Source organism: Orbicella franksi, chromosome 10 (assembly GCF_964199315.1).
Source record: "Orbicella franksi chromosome 10, jaOrbFran1.1, whole genome shotgun sequence".
In the NCBI taxonomy this organism is placed as follows: Eukaryota; Metazoa; Cnidaria; class Anthozoa; order Scleractinia; family Merulinidae; genus Orbicella; species Orbicella franksi.
The window spans coordinates 9,998,614-10,011,780 of NC_138154.1; the positions used below are offsets into that span (position 1 = coordinate 9,998,614).

A 13,167-nucleotide genomic window follows, 5' to 3' on the forward strand; every position below is an offset into this window, starting at 1 on the left:
GTAATATACAGAGATGCTGAATCACAATATTCCTTAGTCCTTCCACGCGTCTAAAGAAGAGTCTGAACCTTTGAATTCGAATCAAGTTAAACGTGGAGTAAGGAGTGTTGAATATGAATAGACGGTACAAAACATTCCTGATCTCTCGTGTCGGTTCTACGGGGAGATGCACGCATCCGTGCACGTACATGATTTCATTCGTAAACAGAGTCACGAAATTTTCTACCATGACATAATAACATTGCCAAATGTCCGGGTCGACGTCATACGGCAATTCATGCCACATATACGACCCCTCGTGATGACAGCGTCTAGGTCTATCCTCACTACGATATCGAGTCAACTCTTGCATAAATCTAACTAAGCCATTCGCACCTGACGGTAACACGAACGGATCGACATCATCATCCTCGAGTTCCTCATCGGTTTCCAGCACGATCTCAAGCTGATTATCTTCGATCACGCGTCGGCAGTTGCCACAGGTTCGCACTTGTATTACCATCTCATGGTAGCAACGTCGGTGCATGAAGACATTGCAGCATGGAGTGCGTTGACATAGCGTCAAGGAACCGATGTCGATATCTCTCTGACAAATGAAACAAACTTGTTGAATAGGTGCTTCTTCGGGTGCCAGACCTCGAAGTCGACGACTGCGTCTAGGTTCAACCGACATGACCAAAAACTGAAATGCGCTGACCTCGCTTTTTTTAAACAAGTCATACACCAATCGCAGCTCGAGTAGAAGTCACGTGGTCTGAGTAGACACAGGGGATAGGGGGGTATCCCCCAACCACGCCCCCCGGTCGTAGACTGGACACTATCATACCGCGCCTATAAAACGAGCGGACCGACCCGTTCACGGCACTCTGAGTGTCTTCACTTGTATGAGCGCTGAAATCATGACTGAGATCACTGACGCAGAGATGAACCAACACATGGATCAACATGAAGAAGAAGTGAGTATCTAAAAAATGGATAATATAACGTGCACCCTATGTGAAAAAGTTATCCTTAGAACCGAAACCTGTGCTCGTACCAAGTGCTGCCGTTACTACGTTCATTACGATTGCTACGTACAAGCACTCGATGATCAGATGATTAACAAGGGAGTGATCAAAGAAAAGTTGTACTGTCAGATCTGTCACACGCCCTGTTATCTAAGTACGATCATAGCTTCCCTAGACAACTGAGCCATGGAACTTAGACTCTTCGTTACCTCATTGACCCTAGAATTCTACCTCCGTTTGGACTTGAGATTTTATTTCGTCGTATATTGCGGTTACAAATTCTCACGACATCTTTGTCACACCTTGTTCATCACCTTCTTTTCATAGAGTTACTGGGATTGGCTACCTATTGAAATACAGGCATACATACTTCACCTCAGAGAGGTCCAGTATCTCTTAGAAATACGCGAACGTAAAATGTGGAAAGCCGTGCACAACGAGATACATGCCTTCGCAAATGTACGCGCAGCCTGGGGGTTAGGTCCAATCAAAGTCAAGCTAGAGACGTGTCTGTTAAAGCATTGCCCCAAAGGAAAAGTTCCAGGAACTAAAAATAAGCACATGGTCGTGTATGGATTCTATACGCACGAACACGACACAACACAACACAAGTACGAAGTATTTCTAGGGTACGGACTTAATCATGCCTATTACAGAATCGATGACGTCAAAAGACTTTTATTTTAGAGTTACTGGGATTGGCTTCCTCTCGAACTGCAGGACTACATCATGCGTCTAACCAGGAATCAAATCCTACTCGAACGCAGAAGAAACAAAAAGTTACGGCGTCTTCTCAATGAAATAGTACAATACGGCAAAATGAAAGAACAATGGGGATTAGGACACATTAAGATTGTCAGGGTTCTATGCGATGCAGGATGTTGTATAAAAAAGAAGAAAGAAGACAGATTCAGAGACACTAAAATAATAGGTTGTTACATTGACATTTACGACAAACCTAGAGAAACGTATTTAGGTTACGATATAAAAGGTGCCAAGAGACGCATCCCCATAGAAAAGACTTGGTGCTATCCTACTTTTTATGAAATACAACACGCTGAATTTTATGGATTAAATAAGTAACCACTCTCTTACAGAGTTACTGGGATAGGCTACCAGAAGAACTAAAGTGTTACGTGATTGACTTGGCAACATGGCAGTGTATACGCGATCGAAGGAACAATAAACTTTTGAGTCTACTTCACAGAGTAATCTTAGATTATGCCGAACTGAAACGACAATGGGGCTACGGACACATAGAAATACGCAATAGGAAATGTAATCTAAGTGTTTGTAGATTATTGTACGGGAATAGACCTTATCACACGTCTTACTATGGGCATTATGTCAACATTCGTAACGAGAAAAAGAAAGTCTATCTAGGAATCAGTTTAAGAAACGCATTAAGTCATGTAAGTAATAAAAAATCAAAGTTAGACGCTCATATACTCATGTATCATGATTGGTTCTTGTAAAAAATAAAAAAGCGATGTTGGTGACATTTTTTTGTCTCGTTCATGTCTTCACAGAACAGACGAACCCACGACGAAGCCTTCCCCTTCGACGACGATGACGACTGGATCTTTGATCCGGCTCTCGACCGAGTGATGATCCAAACCGGAGGTGGTAGCAATACAAGACCCCTCCTAGACTTCGACTTAAGACCCATAGGCGCTCGACGTAACTGGAGAAACGTCCTCAACAAACAGCGATTCGAAGCCACGTTCATACAACGCAGAGACGTGACTCCCAGGGACAATCTAGGCCAAGAATTGACTCAGGCCCTTCAACGATCCATTGAGCAACAAATCGATCAGGATCCTACCCTGACACCCGACTCCACGGTCCATTTCACCATGCAGTCCAGTGCCTTCACGCACGCCTTTCAATCCACCACCTTCACCGTGCGCGAATTCGAAGAAGGGAGTGAAAGACTAGACACTTATCTCCAGTCTCTCGCGGCCAAACTCAACTCCAACGAAGAATTCACCCCCGACGACACGTTTACCATGGAAACCACTTTCATACGCACCCCAGGTCGTGGCAGTGGAAAAAAACGATACAAACCGAGTTGCGCCGCCGTGCGGAACATCGTCAAACGGTCGCGCGTGACCATCCAAAACAAAGACACTCTCTGCTGCGCCAGAGCCATCGTCACCATGAAAGCCTGGGTAGACGCGAACGAGAATTCGCGTGACCAAGATTACCACAATCTCAAACAGGGACGACCCGTCCAAGAGCGATTGGCCAAAGACCTCCACCGTCGAGCCAACGTTCCCGAAGGACCTTGCGGCATTCCCGAACTGCAAAAGTTTCAGGCCGCGTTACCTGGCTACCAGCTCAAAGTCATGTCCATCGACCCACCCGACATGATCATCTACGCGGGACCAGAACCCTCGACCAAGATCATTCGTCTCGTCAAAGAAGGCGATCACTACGACGGATGCAATTCGTTCAAGGGATTCCTCAACAAATCCTACTTCTGCGACGAATGCAATCGAGGCTACGATCACGACGACTTTAAAAATCATCCCTGCGACGGTCAATGGTGTCCTGCCTGCAAACGAAATGACTGCCCCAATTTCCTAGAAGCCAAACGACCCCTAGCCCGCGGAAAGTTTCCTGCACCCACCTCAATCTGCCGATTGTGCCACAGAAAATTCTTCGGAGACCAATGCTACAATGACCATTTGCAACGGCGTAGCTTGAACATCCCCTCCATCTGCGACACTTACAAAAAGTGTGAGAAGTGTTGCCACGTCTACGAATGTAAACGCAGGACAGGACGAGGAGGTAACCGTAGTTCCCACGATCACAAGTGCAGATGGGGCGAATGTCACATCTGCGAAAAACAAGTCCATCTCGAAACGCACCGATGTTACATCCAACGCATCCCCGAAGACGAAGACGAACCCAAAAAGAAACGCGTGTCGCGCGACGAAGTCAAAGGTCGCCCCTTCGAAGAACCCGAACCCGATGATCCAGACACGCGAGTCTGGGTAGCCAGAGATCCGCCCCTTCAAGTGTACTGCGACTACGAAGCCATCACCGACGCCGAAGGGAATCAGACCCCAATTCTACTCTGCATAGAAGACGATGAAGAGGACCAATTCTGCTCCTTCTACGGGCCCAACTGCACCGCCGACATGTTCGACCACCTCGAATCCCTCGCCGTCGACGTGGACGGAGACGATCGGGACGTCATCGTCCTCTTTCACAATCTCAAAGGCTACGACGGAATGTTCATCTTACAACACTGTTACGCCACGCATCGAGAAGTCACAGACCAAATCACAGTAGGCACCAAGATACTTTCCCTGAGATCCGACAGACTGACTTTCAAAGATTCCCTGTGCTTCCTCCCGTTCCCGCTGGCCAACTTTCCCGCCACCTTCGGAATCCAAGAACTCTGCAAGGGATTCTTCCCTCACAAATTCAACACCCTAGAAAACCAAGCGTACGAAGGACCCATGCCGCCGCGAGACATGTACGATCCCGACGGCATGTCCGCCAAAAAGAAAGTCGAGTTCGAACAGTGGTACCAAGAGAAAGTCGACAACGACTACCATTTCGTCTTACGGCAAGAAATGGAAGCCTACTGCGAGTCGGACGTCAAACTCCTCAAAGCGGGCTGTCAAAAGTTTCGGCAAGAATTCAAACAAAAAGCCGACTTTGACCCCATGGAGAAATGCGTCACCATCGCCTCCGCCTGCAACCGATTCTGGCGCAAGAAACTCGTCCCGACCAACACCATCGCCTCCAGACCGCCTCGAGGATGGCACGGCGCACGATCCAATCAGTCCGTCAAAGCCCTGAAATGGCTAGCCTGGCAAGAACACTCGTTACAACACACCGACCAAGGCGATCGTATCCTTACGGTCAGAAACGGAGGTGAAGTCAGACTAGCCAATCACCTGGTCGACGGGTACGATCCTACCACTCGAACCGTCTACGAATTCCACGGATGTCTATGGCACGGATGTCCTCGCTGTTTCCCGACAAATCGAGACAGATATCCCATCTGCCACACCGATCGCACACTACAGGAAGTCTACGAGTCCACACACCGCAAACACGACCTTCTCAGCAGACAAGGCTACCAGCTCTGCGTCAAGTGGGAATGCGACTGGGACATAGAAGTCAAAACAGACCCTGATCTCCGTCGGTTCCTAGACACATTCGAAATCGTCGACCCTCTAGAACCCAGAGAAGCCTTCTTCGGAGGGCGCACGAACGCTGTCAAACTGCATCACGTGACCGACGTGGCCCGAGGAGAACAAACCAAGTACGTCGACGTGACGTCGCTCTACCCATGGGTCAACAAGGAATGCGAATACCCCATAGGACACCCGCAAGTCATCGTCAACCCCGAAGATCAAGACATCCATCACTACTTCGGCATGGCCAAAGTGGACATACTGCCTCCTCACGAACTATACCATCCCGTTCTACCTTTCAGGCACGGAGGTAAACTCACCTTCCCACTATGCCACTCGTGCGTGGAACACGAAATGACCAAACCCCTCCTAGAGAAATCGCATAGATGCTCACACACGGTCGAGCAACGCACGCTACGAGGGACCTGGTGCACACCCGAAATACAGAAAGCCGTTGCCGTGGGATACACGCTCCACAAGATACACGAAGTCCACCATTTCCCACCAGAACAACGCCGTAAAGGACTCTTCGCCGATTACGTGAACACCTGGCTAAAAATCAAACAGGAATCCGCTGGATACCCGAACTGGTGTAACACCCCTGAAGACAAGTCGCGGTACGTGCAACAATACCGACAGAAAGAAGGCATCGCTCTCGATCCGACCATGATACAGAAAAATCCAGGACGCAAAGCCACCGCCAAACTCATGCTCAACTCCTTCTGGGGCAAGTTCGGCGAAAACCTACACAAACCCACTACCGAAGTCGTATACACCGCAGCACAACTCTTTGCCCTCGTTTCAAACCCCCTCAACGACATACGACAAGTCAGAATTGCCAACGACGAAGCGCTAGAGGTCGTACACGCCGAACTCAAAGAGAATCAACCCGACAACGGACGAATCAACATCTTCGTCGCCGCTTTCACCACCTGCTGGGCTCGGCTCAAATTATACAGTCACCTTGAACTGTTAAAACAACAAGTTCTCTACTTCGACACAGACTCCGTCATCTACTCACACAAACCAGGTCAAGCCGATGTCCCGCTAGGCGATTACCTGGGTGAGATGACCAACGAACTCGACGACGGCGACTTCATCGTCGATTTCACTTCCGCCGGACCCAAAAATTACGGATACAGAACACACCAAGGCAAAGTCTGCTGCAAAGTCCGAGGCTTCTCACTCAATGTACGTGGATCACGTCAACTCAATTACGACGTCATGCGACAAAATCTCCTCGACGAACTCACTCAACCTCTAGAGCAACGACGCAACATCCACGTCGTCAACCCCAACTTCTTCTGGAGAAACCCACCTACCAAACATCTCAAAGTCATCACACGGACTAAACGATACGGACTCGTCTTCGACAAACGCGTCGTAGACACGAACACTTTCATGTCGTTTCCGTACGGATACACACCAATGTAACCTTCCTGTAATCAATAAAAAATCAATTGTTAAATTCACTTCCTGTCTATCGATTTTATCTGCGCATGCGCGAACTGTGACGTCACGGGCGCCATGTTTTGCCTACCAAGGCGCCATCTTGGATTTTACAATTTAAAAGAATGTATGGGAAAATCTTGGTCACGTGGTACAATCCCTGCACGCTGATTGGTTACGGCCCCTATTAACGTGCTTTACTACTAACTTGCTTAGGATTGGTTCATTAACATATTCTTATAAGAAAAAAAAGAGTGCAGTGTTGTTGACTGACGACCTTGTCGTTATGATCACAAGACAGTGGTTTCATATGACTGCAACGATGGCTGAATTTGTTTAGCAGCGATCGGACAATATGGATAGTCACTTCACGTAGTGTGTCTTTAAAGAGCTGGTTCATGCTTAGCGTACGTATATCGAGTTATGGATGCACGTAGGAAGTTTGGAGAACACGAAAGAAGGGTAAGAGGTGCTCGAGGCGACAACTGTGGGCAACTCTAGCTTCTTGAGCGCTCTCCGAACTTCCCAAGTGCATCCTTAACTTGATATACGCACAGTTAAAAGCATGAACCAATTTTTTTTATAACGTGGCGACAAGTTGGGCGCTAACCCCCCCCCCCCGGGGGGGTACTCCCAGAAAATTGGCTACTCCAAGCAAATCAAACTGTGTTAGTTAACGTAAATATCACTATAAAAGTCCTTGAAGGAAGTGTAAAAAGCTCGGCATTTCAAGTCTTTCCAGGTCCTTAGTTTTGTTTTTGTTCGAACGATGTATCCACTTTGAACGTCGCCTTCATTGGGCGGAATTATTTAGGATACGTCTGGTCGGAGAAATCTTGACGTAGAAATATATGTTATTGATCTGTAGAGTGGGGTCCGTATTGGAAACCGGCACTGGTCAATTCTTTTGCATGGTTATTGACCTCGCCTGTGGTTCGCTCCATAAACTTAAAACGAAAGAACGAGGACAATATTCCCAATACGGACCGAACAAACGTTTTTAATACAGTATTTATTAGAACGGGTCTATTAAAATTCTGCGGATAAAGTTATGCATCAATTCAGCTCGGTAAGCAAACGCCAAAGTTAACCATATATTTGCATTTTTTCAAGTCGCTTTCGTGAATTTATCCTCCAGACATGGAGGAAAATATATTTCTACTCAGTAAGAAACTGTTTTCTTTTGTGTATTGTTTTGGCAAAGCAATTTGCCGAGACTATTTCTAAGCAGTCCATGTTAGCAGTCCGTATTGCAAAATTCGGACGGCTCAAGGAGCCAATCAAAATTCGTCTTTTCGTCGTGCGCTAATGTGCCATATAAGAAATTTAATTATTCTATTGAAAGGTAGTCTTTAGGTAAGTCCAAACATTCTGATCTTTTCTTTCTTGGTCGGAATTTGCTACTAAACGGACATAAGCTGTGTATTTTTTGTTTTCGAAAGCCGGCGATGGCAAGACCAGTATACCATAAAATAAACTACTTACCTCCGAGCCGAACTGGGGAGAATTGGCACTACGTGGCAGTAAGGACTACCACGACCTCGGGCCAATGTTCCCTAGTGTGGCCAACGTGCTCGGCTAGTATAGCCTGCGTCGCAAACAGTCTAAACCGCCGGTATATCGGGGATTTCGGCCGCAACGCAGGCTGGGCTAGTAAGAGTTCAATCATGTCAAAGTGCCAAGTTAATCATTAATTCTGTTCGTGGACTGCCCTCCATCAGATCGATGCTTAGATGTTTGTTCTGCTTAAGTAACTTAGAAACAATGCACGAGAAAGGTGCCAGTGACGTCCTCGATAAAGTTCTTCGATCTAAAATCAGTACCAGTGGAGAGTTATCGGTGTTATGTTTCCAGCTGACGAGCTGTTACAAATCCCACTAGGATTGCATTTTTAGTCGGCCATAGACGAGATTTGATCGGAGTAGCACACTTGTTGTATAAAGCACAGCGAGCAGAGAAGTCCTATTTGACCGTATTTCCAGTTAAATTCACCGTAAACAAACAATCAATAGTTTATTGACACTCCCCTGATGGGGCTTTTCAGTGACAATACAAGAGAGCTAAACTAATTAAGTTAAATCCAATGTTCTTTGAACTGAACATGCACAAGTTAATCACATGCATGTGTAAGAAGCTCTTTTGGCTCTTCTTGTGATCTAATATATAGAGCCTATTGGTTATTAACTGTAACAATTTTTGAACTCAAATTACCATACAGCATACCAGGGAATGCAAAGCTCTTAGCACAATGGTGCAGAGCTATAGAAAGGTCCCCCATCCTAGATTTTTGTGATTGATATAGATGCTATTTGATGAGTAATCAATCGTTTGAAAATGCCAAAGTCAAACATTCAGCAGTTCTGAAGCTCTAAGTACAGTGTCAAATTATTTAAGCCCATATCTCACTCGCCATCTACTTGCTACTACCCCAAGTGAAATGATGCTCAGTGGTCCCTGTAAATGACATTCTAAATATCTGTCATGCAGCTTACAAGATGACTTTGTCACTGACTAAAGGTTGTGATTGAAAAATATTCTAGTAGTTGGTTTTCGGTACAATCAGTGACTTTATTTGCTACCTTCTATAAAAATGTGTTCATTCAAAGATAGTGTAAGTGTACGGTATCCGTTTCAAGTCATTGGTAAGGACTAATATATTCTGTTACTGATGTGTCTCAGAGCGTATTAACACTAAAACTGGTTAGCTTGCATTTATGACACTTAACAACATTTACGATCAACTATCTGGATCTTTGTGTTACACATCAGACAACTATTGTATAAAGTTGATTTATAATTACATACTGTTTGGCATGACGAGGCATGCAATAACAACTTTACCAGATGATTCTCTGCATCCTGGTTCAATACTAATTGTGATCACACCCACTAGCTTTACAGTACTGTGTTTGCTGGTACAATTCTATACATTGTATGTGGTGAGATATGTCTTATAAAAAAAATTATGCATACTAATGCCTTCAATGATGTAAGACTTTCCTATCTGTAAGTTTTCTATGTGTTTAGCATTCCATCTGCAGTGTCAAAATCAATCTTCATCAGCCTTTCCCCCCTAATATAACATTAATTCTTTCACAATCACCTTTTTGTAGGATCTTAGCCTTTACTGATATAGCCTGGAAGCCACACATTTATTGAAATTGAGAAATATTAAAGGGCATCTGTGAAAACGCATTGTCATGTTACTAATTAACAACATGTGGTGTTATTCAAGATATTATTGTAACCAGTTGTGTATTACCTCCTCGAATGCTCTTCGTCTACCCATGTTGTCTTGGACATTATCAATATTTACTGGTATTCTCTTATCTTGTATTTCTTTGAGGCTTGGATGCTTTTCTTCTATTACTTCAGCTTTTGTGAGCAAAGTTTGCACTTGGAATTCAAAGTACATGTAGGAGCTTCCAGTGCTAGTGCTCTCATGTCAATAATTTTGTGGATACTAAGCCACAAATTTGGATGTTCATCAGTTTCCCTGTGAGTGAAGATCTTGGGGAAAATAACAATAGCATTGGTTAAGAATATAGTATCAAAGGAATGCTAGTGATAATGAAGTGTGATTTTATGCAATGTGTGATGTACTATCGAACACTGTAATCAATACTACTCAACTCAATCACTGGATGGTTGGGCACTACAGGAAGCTAGAAAATAAATATCAAGAAATTTTGCTGCTTAGATTGATTACTGTATGAAAAAGCCATTGAGCACCAGTAGCAAAACATGCTCAAATTGTTCACAAAAGCAGTGCTCAGGCATATCATTTGAGTCATATATTTATTTTAAATCAGTAAGTTAGTGGACGTTGTAGTGTACAATATCCCCTAGACATTTTGTACTTTGTTGAGTAAAAAATGTGTAATAAGATTTTTATCATCAAACAACTCTTTTTTTACCCTTTTCACCAACATAATTTTCAAGAGAGAGTCAATGAAATTGCTGATACAAGTTTATAGAAAAAGTGTATTGTGAGGATTTGAAGTAGTGTCAGTCTTGCCCGTGGTGAAGAGCAATATGCTTCATTTCCCTAGAATTTTCATTTGCAACTTCTTTGTTTTGTAAAAGAAGTTTGTCTAACCAACACAGTTCTGATTTGCATGTATCTATATCACTGTAATGCACTTGCTTAGTACATTCTGGCCATCGTACCAAGGAATATTCCAGGATTATGCTAATTCTTCAGAGTTTTTATCTCTACATATAATCAACAGTCTATTACTGATACCATCTTGACATCAACTGATTTTTTGCAAGAAAAAACAAGTGCCAGAATATACATTGGCTAGCTACACTGTAAACACCTGCAGGCATTTCACCTTCATACTTACTTTATTCATTTTCATCACCTACTATTTTTGATGACTCAACATTTTTGTTATTTGCATTTATTGTTGCTCATAATTGATTATCTCATACTACATAGTTAACATTTTCATGTTGTGAATTTCTTTGCTGCATCAAATAATGTATTATCCTGGATTAAAACCAATCCCATCATTTTTATAGAAATTGCTATAATCAACCAATCAGCAGCCTCCACTACCTTCTTAGGGTTGACATTTAATGACAATACAAAACTCTTATATTGCAACTATCTTCATAAGAATTGACTTTGATTGCACTAGCCTTACATGGTAGCCATGGCAACATACTAGCAGTATTAGAATAGATTATCAGCAAGAACACTGACAATAGGTATTACCTGTATCTTAAACTGTCTTGCATTAGCTTTTGAAATGTAATAAATTATTCTTGGTGTTAGCAATCTGCATTCATATTCATCTGAATCAAAGAGAGCTGTTATTGTGGAAAATTACCATGCCATTAACAACAGCACATGGAGTTTATACTTTACTACATGTCTATGGCATGTTCTACAAACCTATTCATTAACATCGACACTTATTTTTTATTACTCATGTTAGTCTATTGATGACGAGTTGGTTAGCCTGTTTACGGTTAGCTATCAATGATGGAAATGGTAACACAATTCAGTTAAAAAGTCTACATTCTGCAGTCTGCAGTCTGCATTTTACCCCAGTCTGCAGTCTGCAGTCTGTGTTTTACACCGTCCAATTTATCACTGACTGTTAGAATCAGTCCTGCATGTTCCTCTTAAGAAGAGGCAATATTATTTAAATGTTGCAGGACTGGGATTTGACACTGAAACATGTTTCTTTGATGAATTACATGAAACTGTAAATATGTTTTAATTACGTATTTCACAAAACAATTGCTGTAGAAACTGTCTTCAGTAAATCTGCCTGTTTCAGTGGGTTCAAAAGTCTTCTCAGTGACACACCGGATGGTTCTGTATCTCTTACAATCACAATAAGTTCTATATTATTGTCACATTCCACAATTAGCAACAGACACAGCTTTTCCGCTTTCAAGCACGTGTGTGTCCAGCGAGCTATTTTGCTTCGCATTTACAGCAGTATAACAAACATGGATGTTGTACTATTGCTCTGTGTTTCACTACAGTACCAGTGATCTATCTGATCATCTGAAGGGATTTTCGTTTCCCAAAGGAAATACTTTTGTGTCTCTAAAGACATATTTTGTTCTCCGAAGGGAATTCATGTTTCCCAAAGGCTATATTTTTTCTGGTTTGTGTCTCGCAGGACAATATTTTCATCTACGAAGGGAATTAATAGTTTCCCCAGGGAAAATTTCATAACCCCGAAAAGGTTTAGAAATTGCCAGATCCTGTACGATCCTGTACATGGAGCATTTCGCAATGCCAAGCTGGACAAAACAATGGGCTATCATGGCCGTCTTACACAAGACCTTTTGTGTATCAGCGATTCCGGGAACGTTTTCCTGAAGAAAATTCTATCTGCGCCTTCAGATGCCTAAAATCTTTTTACGAAGAAACACTGTGTACATTGCTTGAACGCTGTGTCTGATTACTGGTCCAAACTCGGATAAACACATAAATTCAGAGTACTCTTACCTGAAAACTCTAGCTCCCAACCAGAGCGTTTTCGATACGTTGTGCGTGTGTAGTCGATGAAAACTTGATCATTGGAGAGAGCAGGATTTAGCTTCGCTGGTCGTTCGGTAACGTATAAGTCAAAAATGAGACCAAGAGACGTTCGATTATAGGGGTCGTGTAAAGCCGAGAGAAAATGGATATTATACATTTGTCTATGTTGTGACTATATAAACATCGTACCGATTTCCCTTCGACTTCCGAACACAATCCGAAAATACGGACACTCTACTTACTTACGCACATGATAACATAATGCTACTGTTGCCTAGCAACAGTAGCCACAAAAAAAAAATTCTGGAACGCATGATCGATCCCCGTGACCTCCTGTGTAGATGAACGATATTATCGTGTGCCCACGCCGAGCTCAGTTTATTTTGAAAATGTTACGAAGTTTCGCGTGCTTCTCGCTTCCTTACAGAATTCACTTTCGCCGAATTCACATCACTTTCATCTTACTGATCGTCTGTTGCGGACTCGCTTTGGTTTTGCATCTTTCGGGTTATGGATTATTTTATTCGAGCTCTCACTTTGAGAA

At 43.4% G+C, this 13,167-nt stretch overlaps 1 protein-coding gene across 2 annotated transcripts in view; it reads left to right on the forward strand.

The window, feature by feature from the left end:
* The window catches only part of LOC145500975 (uncharacterized), a 72,214-nt gene that overhangs the window by 44,193 nt on the left and 14,854 nt on the right, over positions 1–13,167 (forward strand). Inside the window, exon 1 of one of the 2 annotated variants that reach the window (XM_081480549.1) lies at positions 12,961–13,167. This exon is cut by the window's right edge and continues 308 nt beyond it. The exons of the other annotated variant lie outside the window; for it this stretch is intronic. Coding sequence (XP_081336675.1) covers positions 12,965–13,167 — 203 coding nt within the window. The 5' untranslated portion in view covers positions 12,961–12,964. Of the gene's footprint in view, positions 1–12,960 lie in introns of those variants that run through there. 2 annotated transcript variants of the gene reach the window in all.